Source organism: Scardinius erythrophthalmus (genome assembly GCF_964197995.2).
Source record: "Scardinius erythrophthalmus genome assembly, chromosome: 12".
In the NCBI taxonomy this organism is placed as follows: Eukaryota; Metazoa; Chordata; class Actinopteri; order Cypriniformes; family Leuciscidae; genus Scardinius; species Scardinius erythrophthalmus.
The window spans coordinates 18935151-18959391 of record NC_138232.1 but is presented as its reverse complement, the minus strand read 5'-3'; the positions used below and the strand labels follow the sequence as shown (position 1 = coordinate 18959391).

General features: G+C 36.5%; 1 protein-coding gene across 5 annotated transcripts in view; it reads left to right on the top strand.

Annotated features, from left to right (window-relative positions):
- Positions 1-24241, top strand: part of lpp (LIM domain containing preferred translocation partner in lipoma) — a 200350-nt gene that overhangs the window by 90673 nt on the left and 85436 nt on the right. For all 5 annotated transcript variants that reach the window (XM_081380119.1, XM_081380123.1, XM_081380120.1 and 2 more), the window contains one exon: positions 5149-5271. In XM_081380119.1, the coding sequence (XP_081236245.1) occupies positions 5149-5271 (123 nt within the window). The remainder of the gene's footprint in view (positions 1-5148; positions 5272-24241) is intronic.

The following is a 24241-nucleotide window of genomic DNA, read 5'->3' as shown; positions in this document are numbered from 1 at the left end:
CAGAAAAGACATCAGACTGTAGAGGCGAGGATCTCGATTCCTCTGTAGAAATGAATGGCATCCTGGAGTCAGTTTAACCGACTTTACATCTCAGATGAGAGGAGATCAGTGGCAGCAGATGGTTTGTGACATAGAAAGGAATCCACAGCAAAGCACATTTTGTAGTATTCAGCACGCCGTTCCCCTGAAGACCTTCAGCTCTTGATTCTGATAACGGTACTTCTGCGTTCATGTGCGTGCGAGTATTTACCGAAAACGAGTGGCAATCCGTTCGACCCGCAGCTTTCCCTTATTCCAGTTTTCTACATCTTTCATGAATGAAAAAGGGGATGTTGAATTATTTCTGCATCTAAGCAGAACTAACAAGAGGAAGAGGCCAGAGTACCGCGGTGAACATGAATAATCAAATGATACTTGGCCTAAATTATTTTGTTTCCCGCAACAGAACACGTAGCAACACATGCAGTCTTTATTTAACTTCACTTATCTGTCTCTGTGGTTTTTCATTAAACTCAGCACTTAAATCAGCTTCCTCTCTTCAAACGGTGCTTACCAGAATGCAAAAGGATGGCTTACATAACCGATGGGCGATGGAAGTGCTTCATTAGATTGCTATGCCTTTTCTTTCATAACACTATGTCCTTCTATTGAATTGACTGTCCAGTCCTCCTAATGCGATTAAGATAATTCACCTAAAACATCTCAGAAAACAGGGGCTGTGTACTTGTTTAAGTGTGCATTTTCCAATGGCTCTATGTGCTATTACAGTATTTTTTTTGTTGTTGTCTTTTTCTGCAAATCTTTGTGTGGCGTGTGCATGACTCAATCTTGGTTGCTATAGGAACATGCCTAAAAAAAAAAAAAAAAGTCTTGATCCTTTTATAAATTGCAGCACGCAGTGTAATTAATAATGAAACAATACAGGGAATTGCACTATGGAAATAGCCTCAGAAGTTGTTTTAGATGGCATAATCATATGGAACTCACTGTGTATTTATCTCCCTTATTTACCTGAACTGTTCTGAAACCATTCTAAATTTAGTCGTACAGCATACTATATTTACATTTAATTGCTGCCATTTTTTTTTTGCTATTACTGTAAGCTAATTTAGGAGATGTTTATGTACATTTTCTGTCAATCATGGCAGCAGTTATCCCTCATATTTACATTTGACAGATGCTTTTATAAGCCAATTCAGGTTTTGTATAGTCCAAGTAAAACATGTGAGATTGCTACTTAGAATTAAGAACGAACCCGTAAAACCAGGAATTGAGCCAATAGCATTCAGCATTATATCCATGCTTGTGCCGTTACCTGCTTTGCATAATTTATTTAGTGAATCTAGTGCTAAACAACGCAGACAGCAGGTGCATTTCATTCTTAATGAATCCCCTCCCCCACCCCCCTGTCTGTTTGCTTTTAGTCCAAGTTTAAGTTCATCTTAGTTCAGGACCTTGGCATTGATGATGCAAATCTCTGTTTGCCCTTTCCCCTGATTGTTTGAAAAGATTTTCAGGTCCTGCTCAGCTCCAAGTAGAGGCATGTTAGGGTTGTAATAGGTTGTGACAGGTAATCCAAACAGATAAGTTTGAGGAAGAGTCAGTCACTGATCCTGGCCTATGAGCACAGTGCCTCAGGCAATACTGAGTCCTCTCCTCTCCTCTCCTCTCCTCTCCTCTCCTCTCCTCTCCTCTCCTCTCCTCTCCTCTCCTCTCCTCTCCTCTCCTCTCCTCTCCTCTCCTCTCCTCTCCTCTCCTCTCCTCTCCTCTCCTCTCCTCTCCTCTCCTCTCAGCAAAAAAATATGGGAGTGTCCCTTTCATTCTGTATGAACAAATTATTATTATTATTATTATTTTTAATGGTTCCCCATTTCATAACTACAATTTATATCCCGGCCGCAGTCTTGAGTTCTCACTCACCAAAACTACTCGCAAAAACTATGTCAGTTCAGATAAAGGGCATTATTTATCTAAGTGTCATGTAAAGATGAGGGAAAAGAAAGAAGAAGCCACAGAGGACAAGAAGAAATATCAGTGTCCTTCAGCCGTGAGGGGAGAAGGTTGTTTTGCCCCCTTTGATGAGGAGTGAAAATGCTGTCAAAGTCTGCCCCTCACACCTTTTTTTTTTTTTTTTTTTGTCACATGGCTGCCATTCCTCAAATGCCTTTGATAGTTTTGTTATTTGCTCCCTCTCTGACATAAAGGACAGAAGTCAGTGATTTCAGATGTATTGCTCATCCAAGACTTAGACTTTAGAGTCAGTTGTTATATATACAGTGTTTGCTTTAGAACAGTTGGGAAGACCTTAGTTTGCCTTATATTATATTGTATTAGAAACCACTGCCAGAGTAATTTGCCAATTTACTAAACAGTTGTGTCACACTGCTCAAGTATAGTGCACTGACTAAATGCATTGTAAATTAAACAAAGCACAATCTAGTGCACTTAAATATTCCAGCAATACAATTTTCATTTAGAAACCCCCCTAAAAAAGCTGGACCAAGTTTCCTGACCCCTGTGATTGTAGACATTTTAATTATTACTTTCAAAAAATGATATACTGTATATATATATATACTGTAGGGTTTAATATGGAGTTGGCCCACCCTTTGCAGCTATAACAGCTTCAACTCTTCTGGGATGGCTTTCCACAAGGTTTAGGAGTATTTGTATGGGAATTTTTTACCATTCTTCTAGAATCGCATTTGTGAGGTCAGGCACTGATGTTGGATGAGAAGGCCTGGCTCGCAGTCTCCGCTCTTATTCATCCCAAAGGTGTTCTATCGGGTTGAGGTCAGGACTCTGTGCAGACCAGTCAAGTTCCTTCACACCAAACTCGCTCATCCATGTCTTTATGGACCTTGCTTTGTGCACTGGTGCGCAGTCATGTTGGAACAGGAAGGGGCCATCTCCAAACTGTTCCCACAAAGTTGGGAGAATGAAATTGTCCAAAATGTCCAAAAGAGTTAATTTCACTGGAACTAAGGGGCCAAGCCCAACCCCTGAAAAACAACCCCACACCATAATCCCCCCTCCACCAAACTTTACATTTGGCACAATGCAGTCAGGCAAGTACCGTTCTCCTGGCAAAAGCGTGATTCGTCACTCCAGAGAACACGTCTCCACTGCTCAGAGTCCAACGCTTTGTATTGCACTTGGTGATGTAAGGCTTGGATGCACCTGCTCAGCCATGGAAACCCATTCCATGAAGCTCTCTACTTACTGCTCTTGAGCTAATCTGAAGGCCATATGAAGTTTGGAGGGCTGTAGCTATTGACTCAGCAGAAAGTTGCGATTTCTGCGCACTGTGCACCTCTGCATGCGCTGACCCCGCTCTGTGATTTTACGTGGCCTACCACTTCGTGGCTGAGATGCTGTTGTTCCCAATTGCTTCCACTTTGTTATAATACCACTAACAGTTTACCGTAGAATATTTAGAAGTGAGGACATTTCAAGAATGACTTATTGCACAGGTGGCAACCTATCACGCTACCACGCTTAAATTCACTGAGCTCCTGAGAGCGACCCATTCTTTCACAAATGTTTGTAGAAGAAGTCTGCATGCCTAGGTGCTCGATTTTATACAACTGTGGCCATGGAAGTGATTGGAACACCTACATTCAATGATTTGGAGGAGTGTCCCAATACGTTTGGCAATATAGTGTGTGTATATAGCCTTCACCATACCTAGAGTTTGGCATGGTTTTATTTCAGTTAGCCTAATAGCTAGTTTGATTTGCATTGAGAGATGATCTTATGGAAAGTACTCCATGCCAATCTCTAGGTATGGTGAAGGCTATGTGATGATGTGGGGCTATTTTAATTCCAAAGGCCAAGGGAACTTTATCAGGATGCATAGTATCCTGGATCCATGGAGTAACTGGCCTTTAAAAATAAAAATCTGCCTGGCTCTATGGGAATTTAACATAGGGGTGTCCAAACTTATGCACCCTGTATTTTAAGGAAGAACATTTATTTATTTATGATACATTATTCATTCACAAAGAAAATTGGTGTCCTTAAAGGTTGGATTTTTCCTATTTTTTTTTTAAATTAAGGCATTAAGTTCAATTTCCAAAAGATGATTTTTTATTCCTATTTTTAGTCAACTTTAGCATGGGTGTCTAAACTTATGCATAGCACTGTGTGTATATATATATATATATATATATATATATATATATATATATATATATATATATATATATATATATATATATATATATATATTTTTTTTTTTTATTATTTTTTTTTAAATTAAGATGTCTACAGTCACAGGGGTCAGAAAACTTGGTCCAGTTTTTTTTTTTTGGGGGGGGTCTCTACATGAAAATTGTATTACTGGAATACTTAAGTTCACTAGATTGTTATGCTTTGTTTAATTTATAATGCAATGATCTGTATTCTCATACAGATGCTATTGTGTGCTTACCTGGAGACTTGGTGTGAACACTCTGCACGACACATGAACCAAGTGAAACCCAATATTTAGATTAAGTGAGGTGGGATATTTATTTATGGATGTGCCGTGCTACCTCAGTGTAAACGTCTTAAAAAGAAACCTGCTACCAGAGTGTGAATAAAACTTTGTGAGAGTGAGGCTTTGTTATTGTCAGTTTGGGAGACAGTGAAACTTTCAAGTAGAGCGAAAACAGATAAAGCGGACAGCGAGAGAGGGAGAGAGAGCTAAGGGGTGATTCAATTAATATGAGATGAGCTGTCTCACCAACAAAGCGTTATTTGTTGTTGTTGTTTTTTTTTTCTTTTTTTTTTCACATCATTAAGATTTTCTCCTAAAGACTTTCTCCCAGACAATCATGTCTTATTGTTACAGTTGTTCACTTTCAGCCAAATGTCTGAGGCAACGATTAATTTTAATGAACATGTAAAGAGAAAACACAATGACCAAAAAATAAAAAAGAGAGAAAACATTACTAAATGCTTAAGGTATTGTGTAATGGTAGCCCACAGTGGAAGATGTGCTGTATTTAAGCATTAAATTGCCTTTCTTTGTGTATAATATTTAGCTATTTTTCTTTCATTTTAGCTTGCATGTTCAACTGTGATTAGGTGGGTTAGCTGATTTAGAGCAACCATTTTTCAAAAAGACTTCATTTCATTACAGGTTAGTGTGTCTGTGTGTTTCAGATAAAAGGACCTGGGAAAACCATAGAAGAGAGACGTTCCAGTCTGGATGCTGAGATCGACTCCCTGACCAGCATCCTTGCCGACCTAGAGAGCAGCTCACCATACAAACCGCGCACGCCGCAGGTACCATCATTACAAACATTACAAATATTACAAATCCCCTTCAAACCTCCTCCAACCACATTACCTGAACATATATGATGTGAACCATATTAAAAACATTCTGAAAGCTTCATAGATTTAGAAATGGTTGCATTTTAATATAATATAACATCAAGAATTTATACATAATTAAATTATAATTTGTACCACTCTGTAAACATAAAGTTAATATTGAGTAGCTAACATTTTAAACACAATATTACCAGATACTCTCCTCCTCTAAAGAAAATATTTCCAAACAAAACCAAAAAAGAATCAGTATATTTGAACAAATTGGTTGAGTGAATTCAACGACTCCTACTGAAACAACGGATCCTGTGGCCAATCAAATTCGAGGACCAAACCTATAAGTTTAAATATCAGATTATCCTTACAATTTAACGTGGTTCACAGCAAATTCCTCAATTATAGCGGAGACTGAAATATTTAATGCAATGAAGATTCACTATGAATATTCATACTTGGCGTGGATAGGAGAAATAAAGAGTCATCCATCCACAGTGTCATCTATAATTCTTGTAGGTTTCCAGTGAAAAATAACTCAAAATCTCTTGCTTATATTTTTTCTCTATCTTATTTATTAGCCTTTATTTCAGTCCTGCAGTGAATCGAATTGAATGCGGAGGCCCTTCTTAAAAAAAAGAAAGAAAAAAAACACACACACAGGGAACCTGTTATCACACACAAGAAAAGATTAACCAATTTAGGTTGTTCATCGAGACAGATGAAAAGCAAATCAAAACGTGTAAGTGTACCAGTCATTTCTCATTTTTGGAAAGTGTTATAGTCTAAAATTATAATGACCCATATCATTAATAGATATCAAATGAAGTTAAGAGCAGACACTCAAGTTGAGCCCTAGGGCACTTTACTAAATAGTTCAACACACAATGAATGTAGGCCAGCGCATTCAGAGTCAATGCTGTTGCATTTGGAGCAACCACAAGTCCCTCCTGTTGGCAAACAGCACCACAGATAGAGCTCGCCTTATTACATGGCCAAAGCTTAATAATGGAGAGTGCTGTCTCTGAACTAGAAACACCCTGCTTTTGGCAAGCAGTCTATGTTCCTCTTTCCTTCTCTGGGGTTGGTCTATTGCATTTGCTGATCTCTGGAGTCCTCGACAGGCACTCTTTTAAAATTATTATTGAGCATAAAGTCTGCACAAACACAACTCCGCAAAAAATGAAACTAGAAAACTCTTAATTTTGAATGGAGGTCTGTAAGTATTTACATTAAATGTAGTTGATAGCTGATGTCTATTTGTTGATATTTTGCATGGAGAGGAAATAGTTATACCTGAAGTTATATCCTGGTGGTCCGTTCGAATTCTAGTATTAATATGACCTGAATTTGAGCTGCAGATCTTCTCACTGATCAAGTCTGCTCTGTAGGAATTAGGGATGCACAATATAGCAGCCTTAATATTGCTATCGGCTGATATATGTTCATTTTTGATGTTATCGTTATTGGTCCGATAAGAAAATTTGGCTGATGTATTAAAGACAGATAATGGATTATTTCCTTCAGCTGAGACACTTCAGATGCGAACTGTTCGCCACAATAGTTTTTAATTGCTTGAAATATGATTGGAATCACTTCAAAAAAGAAAAATACACTTAAGTGCAACATGCAGCGAAAGTCTTGTCACGTAGGCTACATAAAATTATAATGAGAACATTATAATTGTGTGCTTGGGACATGGCTTTTAATGGTGAGACTTTTTTTTTTTTTTAACCTGGCTCTCAAAAATTATATAAAAATTTGAAATTATATTAATCTTTCAAATATAAAGAATTATCGGTTGTCATCATCGGTCAAAAATTTCATATCGCTGCATCCCTAGTAGGAATGCAGCATGTAAATATATTAATGGACATACTACACCTGCCATGTTCACATTGGCTTTTGTCCTATATCTCGTGCTGACAGCAACCGTGAGAGTGATTATAGGTGGTGTTAAACCACTAAATTTAGCCACATGGAGCAACTTTAACGGTAATATTTTAGGGGAATCGAATTGAGAATGCCAATTCTTGAATTGAGGTAGCAAACAAGATGCTGAATCACAATTCAAATTTAAATGTTAAATGTTCATTAGAAAAGCTAAATTTGTCAAGAAAAACTTTAAATGTTGACTGGACAAAACAGTTTAAAAGTTTTGAAAACAAAAGTTTAAAAAGGCCATACAAAGATCGACAGACGGTCGGGTCGGATGGATAGATAATGAAATGCCTATAGAAATGTGTATTAAGTTAATTTATGTATGTGTAATTAGTGCATTAGTTTATTAATACTTTTTTCTTTGAATTGCAATTCTGTAAATCCATCTTCCTCTCATTACATTTCAAATTCTCATGAACTGAACTGGTACCTATGGAGCTTACACTTGTTTTTTGTTGCCAGTCTGACAGTTCCTTGGTTCCCTGGCCTCATTGGATAGCAGAGATGTTGTCCGACTATTGTTCGGCTTCTGTATCATGAATACTTAGCATTCGGACATTCTATTCATTTGGTATACTGCCTTTTACATACCTTGTAGCAATGAAGTACATTTATCAGTGGCAGAGAGAGTCTGCCAATCTGAGACATAGACATGTTTCCTAAGACACAGTCGTGATGAAGCAACACTGCAGAAATTCCTGGGGGGAAACAGAGTGATGAGGGGTCAAGAGGTCACATATCAGTGTCTGAGCCAAAAGCTCTGTTTTTATTCATAGCGAAACAGGCTTTGACTTCAGTTCCGGCAAACGCAGAGGCCAATGGTACAGTGTGCTGAGGAAACATTAATGTTGCTCTCAGCAAAGTGAGGCTGGTTTGGTAACAAGTACTGCAAACATGCACATACACACAGAAAGAGAAATATGCACACACATTTAAAGCACACAAATGTCTACACACACTGACAGGCGTGTGTTTTTAAAGGTCATGCACCTGCACACTATTGAAGTGGCAGGTATTTTTTTCCTAAATAAAATATAGTCTAAGTGCAGATCTTTGTAAAAGTACTTTGTGAGAGCTACAAGTAACAGAAAGGAGTCTGAAAGCTTTTGTCAGTAGACTTGAAAAATTTATACAGGCAGAGAAAACACAGTGTTAGAGAGAAAACAGCCTGAGTAGTATCTGGTATCGGGGTTAAATCTCAGGATCAGCTTCAGTTGCTCTGATATCTGTCTGCTCATTTGGCCATTTATGACAGTGTTTGTCCACCAGAGCGTGGAGTATATGATTTTGGTGTTTCCAGTGTTTTCCAGGGTTTTTCAATGGCACATCAAGAGATGGCGAATTTACTGTAATTGTAGCAATATTTATTTTCAAAATAATATATTAATTATATGGAACTTGAGGTGTCTTAAAATGTTTATGCTATGATGAGTAATTTATTTCTCATTGGAAAAGATTTCAAATGTTTCACTATGAATTACCAATGGACAAGGTTATCATACACAATATACGGTTTGAAAGGTCACCATAGAAACCATAGAGATTTTCTATTTTATTTTAATAAATAAACTTTCATTTATTCATTAACTTATAAACATCAAGTATGATTTATAAGTTGTTTTTCTCATTTGGACCAACAGAAATTTGTGGGGACATTTTAGGGAATATCTGGAACACCTAGCACTCATGAGCTCTCTCTCTCTCTCTCTCTCTCTCTCTCTCTCTCTCTCTCTCTCTCTCTCTCTCTCTCTCTCTCTCTCTCTCTCTCTCTCTCTCTCTCTCTCTCTCTCTCTCTCTCTCTCTCTCTCTCTCTCTCTCTCTCTCTCTCTCTCTCTCACACACACACACACACACACACACACACACACACACACACACACACACACACACACACACACACACATTCTTATATACATTCCAGCTAATGTTGCTTCTGGCTGATTAACGTGATTTGACCTTTTTATCAGTCCAGCAGATCTGCCAGGCCTTTATTTTCCCCTCTGTTTATCTTATATGAATTATTTGTTAGAGTGACTCTGGGCTTGTTTAATGTGCCAGGTTTTATAGCTAAGGCCACTGGCACAGCTGCTCTGTCTGTAATCTTCCACTTGTACAAGCAGAGAGTAACAGGCGTCCTCAGTTCACAGTGCTCCCAAATCACAGAGCCTTCTCTCAGAAATCAATAGAAGTGCTCTTCCCCTCGTCCCTGTTTTGAGCTTTAAGGAAAGTGACTTTATCCCTGTTTGCGTTGAAACCTGTAGTAAAGGGACCTGCTTTGTGGTCTTTATTGACTCATGTGTGTGAAATGGCGGCTGAACTTGTTTTGCAGCTTTGACTCAACTGATGCTTTCAAACCTATCAAAAAAGCTCTCTTTGCTTTAGTTGGTGCTCCGTGGGTGTAACAAGATAAAATGAAATGTGATCATTTTATAAACCCCATTTGCCTCCATCATTCATCTCTCCAGCCATACTCCTGTCCCAGCAAACAGACTCACGTACACAAATACACACAGTAGGATTCATCCAAGAGGCAGTTCTGAGTTTGTCATACATTAACATAGACATTTCCCCTTCCACACCCACAGTGTTGAATCAGAAATACTCTTTATGGGAATGTAATTAATTGTACTCTAGAGAGGACATCTCATTTTACAATAACAATTTTTATAAGAGAAACAACTCTACATATGGCTCTTCAACACCTGAATAATTTTACATATTGAAGTTACAGTATATACAGTACAGTAGGAAAAGGTTATTTTAATAGATCTTGGGAAAAATTTGTCAAAGTATTGTATTTGAAAATCAAAAATTGGATTTTATATTTAATTTGTCCCTAAACAATGTTCTAAAGTACATACATATATCACCAGAGAATTTACTTCTTTTTTTTTTTTTCCTGAAAGTAATGAAATGTCTGCCACATCTCAGATTATGTGTTACATTTAATCCTTAAACGCATACCTCAGGTCTTTAGTGACCCGGGACATCATTTAATACCTTTCGCCTCATTAATTTGTGTTTAAAGTTAGACGTCAACCTCCTAAGTATAACTCAATTTATTTGTCATTAACAATCTAAGAAGAAAATGTCTTTTTTGCAAAAAGTGTATAGGGTCACTAGCGACCCGAGGTATGTAATAAAGTATATTTTAGGCGCAACAATTATCTCTGATGACTCAGTAATTGTCAAGGTGAAAATGTCTGAATCATGATGTGATGTTTCACTTACTATTACCGCAGTCATGAAACAAAAGAATACAGTATCATCAGAAAAACTTGAAATGGCTCAGTGGTTTACTTTATGAGCACACACTGTATTCAATCAAATATTAGTGTCACTATCACTTGATGGTGGATCTGGTGAGGAAGCTGTCAGCGATTAAAACATTGATTTTGAAAATGTTGAAAAGGATAGTTTTGAGAACATTGTTAATGCATGTTTTTAAGGGTTATTAACATTCTGTGAAATGTCAGTTTCAACTTTTTTCTGAATAAAATTTTCAACTCTATCTAATTTTGCATCTAGCATGTGTCCTAAATACACAAAATTAAATAATATTTTCACAAATTTTGCATAGACAAAATTACAATTCTACTCAGTTATATTTTACTTTTCTCAACTGTCTCATATATTATATCAACCACGATTGTACTTGACACTGTTGTCTCTTTGGCAACCAATCACACTAACTTTACACACAAAAAAAAGATTAGGAGCAAAATTTAGCGGTGTGGTGGAAATGACTCCACAACTGTGTGAGAAATTCCCTATTTTACAGAAGACCTTTTAAAAACCCTGACACTGTCAGCAGTTAATGCGTGAATTCTCACTGTCATCTAAGAATAGGTAGGGGAAATTCTCTGGTGAAACACAAACTAGTAAACTCTAAAGTGTGTTTTGTAAGAACTTCTAGATTTAGCTGGTTCCTGTTGATGTTTCAGGTCTGTCACGCTTTCCCACCTTTCCCATGAACTGCAAATGAAATCAACTGAAAAAGAGCGGTTAAGTGTCAAACGAAGCAGGAGTTACTTATTAAGGGTGCAAAGGAATGATCAATAGTCTCTGTCATTATCCAATCAGGTGTCTTCGGTAACGACAGTCAATGACAGTATATCTGTGCCTTTGTGTGTGTGTGGCCCACATTTTAATTTAGTTCTTTGGCCCGTTACTCTTTTTGGTTATTATACAATTTTGTGCTTGCATAAAAATATAGGCATGCAAATTCAAGTTTTTTCAAGTTTACTTGGTTTGGGAATGACATCTTTATGATTTAGCACAGCATTGACCTCTCAGTAGTTGCTTGTTGAGAAATTTCCCTTCCCAAATTTGGACTATGGTTGAGCGCATATGCAGGATTCAAGAGAAAGTATCTCTCTTGGAATTAACAGTGAAACAGGGATGGTTGGGCTCATTTTGAAAAACCAAAACATAAAAGACTGCCCTGACCTCTCTCACAAGCATGAAAATGCAATAAAATAAAGCCAGGAAGGCTGTAAATTAAGTTGTAATAGTTAAACATTTAATTAAACATGAGCGCATAGAGTCACATAAATGAACTTTATCAGCGTCAGCTTACAGAGACTTATTTCATTACGTGACATCCTTTTGTGACATTAAAATATCCAACAATAGCATAAGATCCTCACTTATGTGGAAAATCGCTTTACTCTTCATAAATTAGAGTAGAAAGTCCTTCCATCTTGAAATGAAGTGCTTCTTGCCATGCTCATTGATGCATTTTGCTGTCTCAGTGTAATTCAGATCTGTTTGTCAAGGACTTGAAGGGATAGTTCACAAAAAAAAAAAAAAAAAACATTTTTGTCATTACTTGTTCATCCTCATGTTGTTCCAAACCTGTATGACTTTTTTCTTCTGTGGAACTTAAATGATGTCTCAGTGTTTTTTTATTTTTTTTTATTCATTGGATGTCAGTGGCCACCAAAACTGTTTGGTTACCAACATTTTTTTAAATATATCTGTGTTCCAGAAGTAAGACAGTCAAACGTGTGGAATGACATGAGGGTGATTACAGTTATGAAAATAAATAAATAAATAATCTTTGTGTGTGTGTGTGTGTGTGTGTGTGTGTGTGTGTGTGTGTGTGTGTGTGTGTGTGTGTGTGTGTGTGTGCGCTAAACCACGAATATACCATTGACAAAAATGAATATGTAATATGTTAAACATATTACACTCTTTTAATTACCGAGGGCTAATTTTAGTTGGGATGTCTGTTGATATTTAGCACATTGAATTCCATGAAACAAGTGTTCAAAAAGTGTTACAGTATGTTAAACATTGTTAAACATATTTGATTAACTTTGGATGTGTTAAATTGTCTTTGACAGCCTTAGCTTTTGTTTGAACTGGCTTTATCTGGGAGTCTTGGCACTTATTTTCATTAGACAAGCTGCTTTTATTCCTGGTAATGTCAGAAATGGCATCAGTCCTCATCCCTTTCAATCACTTTGGCTTCCCTCTGTCGTTGTCTTTTCCTTCTTCCGTGACCTCAATGCCACCCCTGACCTTCTGACAATTTACAGCATAATTTTCACCTGTTAACCTCATTAAGAGGCTTTAAAATTAGCTGTAAATATTAAGTTGAAGAGCTTTTATGGGCCAGTCTGTTTGATCTGCACTTGGGGAGCAGCTAGGGTACAGTATTCACAATAAAATATTGATGCTTCTCCTCCCACAACCATCAAGATTTGCTGTGTTTTGCAACACTGCTGTCTTCATTCTTCCACTTTATTTGAGAGAGAATGTGAGAGTGCATGAGTACATGAAGTAGGTGTAAAGACCGTTTGCGCTACTTGTCATATAGGGCCTGTGGAATGAGGAGGACTGTCTATGCGGCACAGGACCTTTGTGAGGTTGTAACAGTTTGTTTTAGCACTGGCTGCACGTGTTTATTGACTCATGCAGTGCTGAACTCGGCTTAGTAATATTGATAACACTATAATAACTCAATGACCCTGAAAATGAGAATGACAGAGATACAGTTTATTCACAGCGTTTCCTGAGCTTGATTTTGTTTTATGCTTATAAATCTGATCTGTTGGATACATATGATTGTAGTTTTTAAATAGATGTGACACTAGGAGTGGGGGAATCATTATTTTGAAGTACTTATTATTTTTTACTGTTAGTATTGCATCAGGTATCATAAACCAACAATAAACAATCCTTTTAAAATTGGATTATGTTCATTTCTACATATATACACTATTGTTCAAAAGTTTGCAGTCAGTACGTTGTTGTTGTTGTTTCTTGTTTTTTTTTTTTTTTTTTTTTAGAAGAAATTAATACTTTTCAGCAAGGATGCATTAAATTGATCAAAAGTGACAGTAAATACATACTGTATGTTGCAAAACATTTCTCTTCGCAATTAAATTGTTATTTAGAACTTTATAATCATTAAAGAATCCCGGGGGAAAAGATAAAATTGTTTCCACAAAAATGTTAAAGGGTTAGTTCACCCAAAAATGAAAATTCTGTCAGTAATTACTCACCCTAATGTTGTTCCAACCCCGTAAGACTTTCGTTCATCTTCGGAACACAAATTAAGATATTTTTGATGAAATCTGAGTGCTGGATCACTCCTCCTGCAGGCTTATGGACACTATAACTTGCTGGCCCAGAAAATGTATTAAAGACATCGTTAATATAGTCCAAGTGACTCCAGTGGCTCAATCTTAAGTTTATAAAGCGACGAGAATACTTTTGGTGCGCAAAAACAAACAAAAATAACGACTTTATTCCACTTTTCATTTCCTTCTCTCTGGGCCTTGAGTCTTTTCACGTAGTGTTTTTGCGTAGCGCGTCTGTGTTGCACGTCACCACGCATCACACACATGACCAGCATCGCCCAATAGTGAGCCTACGTGGTGACGTGCAACACAGACGCGCTGCGCAAAAACTCTACGTAAACTAACTCGAGGCACAGAGAGAGAATGAAATGAATAGTGGAATAAAGTCGTTATTTTTGTTTGTTTTTGCGCACAAAAAGTATTCTCATCGCTTTATAAACTTAAGATTGAGCCACTGGAGTCACTTGGACTATATTAACAATGTCTTTAATACATTTTCTGGGCCAGCAAGTTATAGTGTCCATAAGCCTGCAGGAGGAGTGATCCAGCACTCAGATTTCATCAAAAATATCTTAATTTGTGTTCCGAAGATGAACGAAAGTCTTACGGGGTTGGAAAAACATGAGGGTGAGTAATTACTGACAGAATTTTCATTTTTGGGTGAACTAACCCTTTAAACACCAACTGTTTTCAACATTGAAAATAATAAGAAATGTTTCTTGACTGCCAAATCAGCATATTAGAATGATTTCTGAAGAATGATGTGACACTGAAGACTAAAGTTATGGCTGCTAAAAATTCAGCTTTGCCACCACAGATATAAACTATTTTAAAATGCATAAAAAGAAAACAATTATTTTAAATTATAATAATATTTCACCGTATTACTGTATTTACTTGCTATATTTGAACAAATAGAATATTTATAAATTAGCATTAACCTAGATTAGTAAATGCTGTAAAATTGTATTAAACAACAACAACAACAAAACATTGTAAACAAAAAAATCTGTTAGTTCCTGATACTGTAGCTAATGCATAACTAAATATTAACAAATTGAAACTTAATGAAAAATGTTAACATGATATTTCACCTGACAATATTAGATAAATATTCTTACACCAGAAATCAATATTTTAGTTAAAACTTTTGCAATAATATTTTTGGGAAAACTAAAAAAGGAGATTCACTCATAGATCGCTAGGTCCCTGTAGGTTCCAATCCCAAGTTAGCACTTTGCTAAAAGGATCTGAAGTGAAGAGTAGTCTCAGTCACAAAATCTTTCTCTGTTTCCATCTTTGACACTTTGTTTGTTTACAAATTTTTGTCGGAGAGGAAGACATTAGGCCTGAAGGAGCCATCTCAAGTCATGTGAGCCCCATACCACTGCATTATTGAAGTCTTCCACACAGTTTAGCACAAGTTGAGTGCTTCCTCAGCTGCTGTTGTCCATGTATCATTCCACACGAGCGCTCTGGGTTCACAGCTACACAAGCACACTCCGAAAGAGAGAGCACACCTGACGTTATAGGCTCATGGTCAATGCTGTTTTGGACCCCATTGACTTCCATTGTATAGAAAAACAGCTCTTCAAAATGTCGTCTTTTGTGTTTTTATCTTATAGGTTTGGAACCATTTGTCTTTATGTGAGTCTTATGCTCACATCAAAAATACAGTTGAATCAGTAATTTAAAATACTTTTTTCTGTTTTCTATCTTAATATTTCAAAATGTAATTTATTCCTGTGAAAGCAAAGCTGAATTTTCAACCGCTATTATTCCAGTCTTCAGTGTCACATGATCCTTTAGAAATCATTCTAATGTGCTGATTTGCTGCTTAAATATTTTTTTAATTTATTATTATCAATTGTGAAAACAGTTGTGCTGGTTAATATTATTGTGGAAACATCTTTTTTTTTCAAGATTCTTTAATGGATAGAGAGTTCAATAGAACAGCATTTATTTGAAATAAAAATCTTTTGTAACATTATAAATGACTTAACTGTCACTTTTGATCAATTTAATGTGTCCTTGCAGATTAAAAGTATTCATTTATTTCATAAAAATAAAAATAAAAAATCACACTGATCCCAAACTTATAAACACAGTGTACATCATTGTGTGTTTACTGTATTTCAGTTGGTTTTCAGGTGTATGAACGTAAAAACTTTGATTCAACATTCTCAAGCCATGAAGAAGAATCCAAGGTTGGATGAGGCATTAACTTTGGCTTCACTGAAATGAAACCTGTTCAGAAAGTAACACTGACCTTTAAATTACAGCATATCAGTCAGGAAGATGTTCAACATTTTACTGGTCTTTTTTATTGGTCTCTTGTTTCTAATTGTGCTTTACTACTGAGTTAAGGCTCATGGGCTGTAAAGGATCGGAAATCTATTATTTCCTACAGAGAGCTTTTTTTTTTACCTCAGAGAACAATGTACCACGGTGCTCACAGTATTGTGAATAATTACCTCACGTCTGCATAGGACATCATTGAGAGTCCTTACATCAAGGCTGAGCGATATTCTTTTCAGTCGCATTAGTCTCTGGTGAGCGTCCACTCTGTTCTAGTCCCTATATTGTGTTTATAGAGCGGGTTACATCACTAGCACTCTGTAACAACAATTAAAGTGCTGACACTTCGGCCCACTCCAAGCTCTCCATTCAATTAAATCCTTTCCCTTCACTGTCTCTTCTTTGTCTCTTGCTCATAAACCTTCAAGTCAAGACTCTTCATTTACCAGGCGGCATGAACTGACGGACTGGATCTGAGACTGTAAAATCATGACTTGTCATTTGTCACTGCTCTGTTTCTTGCTGTGTTTCCTGCCGCCTCTGTGAGAAGAGCCTCTCTTGGCGGCTTCACACTGCTCGTACTGTCCAGTATGCTCAGGGTCCAAATACATGTCTGTGTGGGTGCTGCGGCCCCTCGAGGTCAGGCGGAGGGCATGTTACCTGCCCAAGAAAACATTGCTTCTTTTGAACAGTGACGTAAATGTTTTAATGTTATTTATTGTAAATGCTGGTCTCAAGAGCAATACATGTGATTGGCCCTTTGGAAGGTATCATATGACTGGATAATCTATGTCACATGCTAGATTGCGTAATCTATGTCACATGCTCTGCACAATTGCGGCACTTCAAAATTTAAAGGGGTGGTATAATGCCCTTTTCACAAGATGTAAAATAAATCTCTGATGTCCCCAAAAACGCACCGTTTTGTGTCTGTTCCTTTAAATGCAAATGAGCTGCTGCTCCCGGCACAGAGGGCGGAGCTTCAACAGCTTGCACTCACACAGATGTGCACTGAAAATTTCTAAAACTTTTAGCCTTTTATGTTCAAACCGGATTCAGTGATGGAGAGACTCAAGAAGAGGTGACAACATGTAGAATGCAACAGGACGTTTCTGAATGGTTAGTTGATGAATTTATGTAGCTTATGTGTAGTTATCTTTTAGTAATTGATTACCATATTGTGTCTTGATAATCCATAAATCGTGTTCCCGGGGGTGGGGTTTATGTAAATTTTAGGGTTAGTGATGTCACTAACCCGGGAGGAATGTTGTGTAGTCCCTACCAGCCGTTTGTTGTCTTTAAAAAAACAATTTCTTTAAAAGAAAATATCTGCTTTGAACTTTGAACATTGTAACTTTACAGATGTTTTTTATGCTCAAACAGAAACACACTAACTAAAGTTAGAAAAGTGAAATCATAATCAACCACCCTTTTCATAAACAAGTAGTCAAAACAAAATACTTCTGAAAGGTCCTGTGGCGTGACATGCTATAATGTTTAATGCTAAACTTTAAAACAAGTTTATTTATTTATTTATTTATTCATTCACTCCAAAAGACCATTTAAAATGAACTGGCACATGTAAAATTATGATTTAAAAAAGCGCATCATAAAATTGCTAAACAGAAAGTTTGGACAGGACATATCAAAGGACTTGTCCCTTTTTGTTGTAAACACACAATAGGTTTTAGTTCTTTCACAGCCCTAAACCATGATTTGTTACTTATTTTTCGGTTGCAGGGGAGGGACATTCTCATCCTAGAGAGCATTTGGGTTTTTCACTGTGAATTATAAGATTACTTGTTCTTCTTCACTTCTAAAAAACTTTAAATTTGACTGCATTTTACTATAAAATTTGATATATTACAGTTTTTCATGGTATGTGGTAAGGGAATTTACTGCTAACTAATTATAATGCTTTAATATTAAAACTGCTTTAAATGAAGCGGTTACAAGTCACGACACTTAAGATATACACTTTCCCTTTAAATATTCATGTACAGTCAAATGAAAAATTATTCAGACACCATATATTATTCTTTTTTTTTACTAGTTGGTGCAGGACACTATAGTTAATTTATGTAAGTTAGGATAGCAAGGTGTCTTAATAAATTTTGGTTTGACTGTACAATTTCCACAAAAATCTTGATAAAAAATAATTTATGGACACGTTGTGCATCAGTTAACCATGTTTAAATGTACCGTAGCATTCTCTGCTCTGCAGACAGCATGCTATTCCAAATGTATAGAAGGTCATAGAAGAACAGTCGTCGCCTGCCTTTCATTCTTTTATTCTCCCAATTTCCTCTTATCTCTCCTGTAAATAGAAAGGAGGAGGTGTGCGGCTGTTAAAGCTATTGTCAGCTTAGTTGCCACTCTGAGACATAATCCTGTTGTCCGTCTCCTGCTAAGGAAGACGATACATATTTCACATTACTGCTCAGCTGCTACACAAAAATTGCTAAATATATGTTTTTTGAGTGATAACGTTGTTTAGATAAATAATAATAATAATCAACACCGCCACATGACAGATATATTGATAGAAAGAGGAAATAAGAAAATTAATGAATAATGTTCCTCTCATACGGTTGAGTCATTTGCATTCTATCCATAACCATCATATTTAGACACAGAGCATTTCTTTAATGTATTCATAGAGCAACATTAGTAATTTAGATTGTTAGAGAGTAAAAGACAACGTTATTTAAAAAACAACAACATAATTTGGTGTTATTATTGAAAATTGTTATTTGATACTCAGATGAGCATCATTAGTGTCTGATTACAAAGCTGTTAAAAAACATTTCCTGCTCATTATTCCAGTATTCATCATAAAACATCACAGACAGAAGAGACACGATCAATAATCAATATCTGACAGGTGACAAGAGGAGGAGTTATGGCTTTAATTTCGCACACATAATAAAACAGAAAGTTATCCATACGCAATAGTCTTCTTTAGTCTTCTGCTGCTGTAAGGTAGCTTTGTGCGAGGAACATATTGAAATTTCCTGTGACGAACAAACTAAAGTTGTTATTTACTGAAAATATTGCTGCCTTCTTCCTCATCAACTGCACTGTTACCACCAGTATGCAAGCCAAGAAGTTCTTATGTTCATCTTGTACGGAAGTTTCAGTGAACAACAACTTATATTTTTGTCTGCTCCTTACATAAAGCTAACGCATGGCTTCTGAAGACTTGGAACAGAGTGCATGAGTCATAATGAACTATTTTTATGGTGCATTTCTACCTTTTTTTTGGGAACTTGACAGCTCCTGTTCCGATTCGCTTTCATTTCATGGCAAAAAAAAAAGCTTTGTGTCCTTTGAAACAATATGAGGGTGAGTGGACAATGATAGAATTTTCATTTTTGCCTGAACATTTCCTTTAATTAACTGGAGTCATGGAGTTTTAAACCATTTGCACCTTTTTTGTGTTGAACGTTCCCTCTAAGACTGAACAGGCTGCAGCCAGCAAGATGAAGGAGATTGAAGGAGACAAGAAAAAAAACGCAGTGGGATACAGAGATAGGGATAAAAGTGTAGGAGGGGGCCAGTGGGAATGCAGTGCCCAACTGCCTGTGGCAGTCATTGACCTTAAGGTCAACATGGTAGCAGGTTCAGAGTTTTGACAGAAGCAGCCAACTGTGGAGAAAGGAGCGTGCCCGCTGGCACTCCATGTAGCCAGTCACTGTGCGTTAGTCTAATAAACTGCATACTATCGCTCGTGTGTCTGTTTTACACACATCCGACCAATCGCGTAGCCCGGCTGTTGGTCGGAGATGCTGAAGCCGTCATTGGGACCTGCCTTTTTACATTACAATGTTTGCCCTCTGAGTAACACCGCTAAACAGCTCACTCTCAAAAGCTCTGTCACCAAACATTAGCAAGGACTCAACCTCCTCCTCCCGCAGAGAAGTGAGAGCACTGATTGGCCACCGCAAAATCTGATGACTTAGTGAGAAACATGTTTGACCCGGACATGACCTCTCGGACTAGGTATCAAGAGTGTGCATCCATACGTCAGCAATAGCCAGGAGTATTTGAAACATGAATCGGCAAGAAATCAGTTATTCAATCATTTATGTCTTGTTTTCGAGTAAAATTATCTAAAGGTCCATTTATTTCATAGAAGAAAATATTTCTGAGAATTTCTCTTTTTTTTATCCTGTTAGTATTAAATGAATTCTTCGGCAATTTTTTTTAGCTTTGTTTTCCAGTAAAAATATATATTTTTATTTTTATCCTTGTTTAATATTATTAATATTATTATTATTATTATTTAGCTCTTTTATTAGCATAAACCTGTTTTACAATAAAATGATGATGTAAGGTCCTGTAAGTTTCAGAAACTGAAAACTTCCTTGTTAGTCCAGTAAAAGCTTTTATTGACACCAGGCACAGCAAACGACAGGTTTTTCAAAGTGGGGATCTGTGACGTCAAAGGGTATCAAACACCGCCTCCGCAGAAGAAGATCACCGCCTACTTTAACACTGCCTGTTTAGCCCCGCCCATCGGTTTGCATTACATGAAACTCATTATAATATGCAAAACTGTTAACCAATCATAGCAGTGGCCATTTACTTCCAAGTCTTCAATGCTGCATGCCAATACAAACCGAGCGTTTCAGGAGCTAGGCTCAAAACCAGGGTAGAAAATGGCCTATTACTTATTCATTTCGATGTTTTTGAATGTAAAAACCAAGCGAATGTCATAAGTTGACCTCAGACAACAATATAACATTTTTTAAAAAGCCAGTTCATGACCCCTTTAAAACGTTTTCCTTCTGTATTTATTTTTATCAAGGAAAAATAAAACAAGACAAAAATATTGATTATGAAAATTATTTAAGTGAATATGAATGCAGTAAGCCATCTAGCATGTTCTAAGTGGATAAGAAACATCATGCGGACAGGTTGTCTGATATTTTCTTGTGCGTTGTGTATTTAATGGGTGAATTACCACATGAGATTTATTTATTTTTATCAAGGAAAAATAAAACAAGATAAAAAATATTGATTATGAAAATGATTTAAGTGAATATGAATGCAATAAGCCATCTAGCATGTTCTAAGTGGATAAGAAACATCATGCGGACAGGTTTTCTAATATTTTTTTGTGCGTTGCGTATTTAATGGGTGAATTACCACATGAGATTGACATGATAGACATTATGGGCCCTGAGGGACTGTTCAAAAAGAGATGCATGAATCAAGACTTGACTCAATGTGGTGATACTCATGGCTGTTATCATTAAACTGGGGAGTTCAAAATAGTGCTCAATGAATAATACATTCTCATACATTACAGATGTTCTCGAATCATGAGTTTCAGCAGTCAGTGGTGATATTATCAGTATTATTAGTTGTAGTATTAGTAATATTTCCCTGAAGTCATGCTTTGTGGATAAATGTGTACCATATTCAAATGCAATACTCCTCGTTGCTTTGCTTTGACATCTTTGATGTCTTGGTATCATGGTCACGCATAAACCCTCTGAAGAATAACTTTTTTCTGTCTAGTTTCTGTGAAACTATTGAAGAACATGATTAGGCGAGGAACGAAAGCTCATAAAGAAACAGAAGGGGAGAGATGAAAGCCACCTATGTGGAATTTCAAAAAACAAACTCCCACTCAAATCGTGTAAATGAAAGTTTTTCTGAGAACAGTGTCTTTGATGGACAGTTTTGTGATTGATATCGTGCTTGCTTCAGTCACAATTACAGCCTCCTGGTAAACCTTCACTTGACTTATCTGATTAAGAGAAGGCACAATGTTTGAGAATCAAGATGACGACAGATTCAGAACTCTTTTCATGTTTGGGCACAACAAAAAATCACTTTACTGGCTTTTATAGAAAAATTCTGTAACAAAAAAAAAAATGCTAGAGTTAAAAAAACATATTATTTAACGGTAAGTTTCATTTACCATATATGGTGAAAATTCCAAACTGTTTAACATTGTTTTATGTTGAAATGTTTTCATTATCTATTAAAGAAAATTATGCCAATCTTAACAACCTACTGTAAGCCTATTTAATTCTTAATATAATAAAGAAAGCAAAAACACAAATGCTGCCGACTAAAATCGGTTAGCAAGTCCTGACAATGTTTTAATTTTACAATCTTAGCTTAGTTTAGTTTAGTTTAATTTATTTCAGTGTTATGTTTCAGTTAATAAGTCTACTAACAAATTAAAATAACATGAAGTATAAGCCACATAACGGATTGAAATTTAGCTTAAATTTGATGCAATAACAGAAGCCTACATTTGTTTCAGTTCTAAATTTGTACTGTAATTTCAGTATTGTGATTATGAATTTGTTTAACTACAGTGTTTCACTTGAATTTATCTGCTACATAATAGCGGCGGCGGTAAAATTATCATTCTGGTTGAGCACCAACTGTATGTACATTTACAGTAAAATACAGTCAAATGTATGATTTTTACAAGTAAAAACAGTACAAGGACATGCATGACACATCACATATGATTATGTTTTATATAAATAATTTTGTTTCATTTCTGTTAATGGTAGCGTACAGTACATTAGGGTGTTTTATGGACATGCCACTTTCTCTGATTCATCATGTAGCTTTCTATTGTACCACCTGTATTATTATTTTTATCAGTACATTTTTAATGTACAAACTAGATTTTAGTAGTTCAAGTAGATTTCTAATACTTATCATGTATCTTAATGAAATATAGGTTGTAAAATACACAGGCACCAATATGCCATCCCGTAATAGTGGAAACATTGTGACCATAGTTTTTACAGTAAATTTCTGGCAACCACAGCTTGGTTTTATTTTTACCATACATTTAACAGGATATTCTTTACAGAGCAATTATGAAAGTGTAAGGAAGATGTAAGCATCTAAACACACTCCATATGTAACGATCAGGTTCTGCTTAAACCACTTATGACCTTTCCCCAATAAAAGAACACAGTTTAAGACATTTACTTGACCTTAAAGACTGTCAGGTTGTTAGGGATAATCAGTTTAAGATTGTGTATGTGTGTGTGCCCAGTGGTTATGAAACTGTTCTAGTTCTGCAGAGAGTCCATTTCCGCTCAGACTCAAAGGGAAACTAATATTACCTAAGTGGATTCTTTTGTCTCACATGGTTTTCAGAGCTTGACATTTGATTATTGAAGGAATGTTCACTTTTTCACCCAATGTATTTTATATTCAATTGGACAAGAGTTCAAAACAGCACGAGGCCTTTGTCTGTGGAACGTCTTGAGTCCTGTTTAATATAACTTATCAACCAATTTTCTAAAACGGATGCTCAAACTGCTTGAGTGTAGAGAGTAGAGATTGTTTTTTAATGTGTGTGGAAGGAGATGGTCGCAATACTGCTTTTCATTGCCTGCTTTTCATTGTGCGAGTGCATCGGAGCCCCTAAAGAGACGACACTTACTACGTATCGACAACTTTGACTGTGACATGGATGAGCAAAGCTGACCGAACATACTGTAACAAGGGCGGGCAACGCAGACCTTCTCTTACTGAGAGACTTCCTTCGCACTTTGATCCTGCCTGACCCGCAGTCCGGGAGGCCGAAGGGAGACGTCTCTCCCATTTGTTCAGACACAGCATGTGTACAGAACAAAAAGGTGGAGAGAGGAACTTCTCTTTTTGTAGCGCTAGGGTTTTCCCCTCTGAATTGTACAATTGCAAGTCCCCCCATACGCCCTTTCGGTTTGAAATGCAAAGTTAACAGATTTACCCAGGCCCTCAAGCCCTGCACGCTCGCTCCTAATCTATTCTAATGTGTCAAAAAGCCTTTCCTTGGAGTTACAGAGAAATTTCACACTCAAGTTGTTTGTAAAAGTCATTCTGAATCATGAGTTTTAGGGGAAAAGTAAGTTTATTAAGTAAGTGACTGTTCAGAGAAGCTACTGGACTACTGGTTCACTTCACACTTTGATTTGGTTTAATTCACTACAGAGCTGATTTGTGTGTGAATGTGTGTGATGTGTGCATATCTAAATGGTCATACGATAAGGTTGAGTTACAACAGTTGGTCATATGCACTGCTCTTAAGATTTTAATGTACATCTTGTTGGTAATGTTAATCTTTAGTT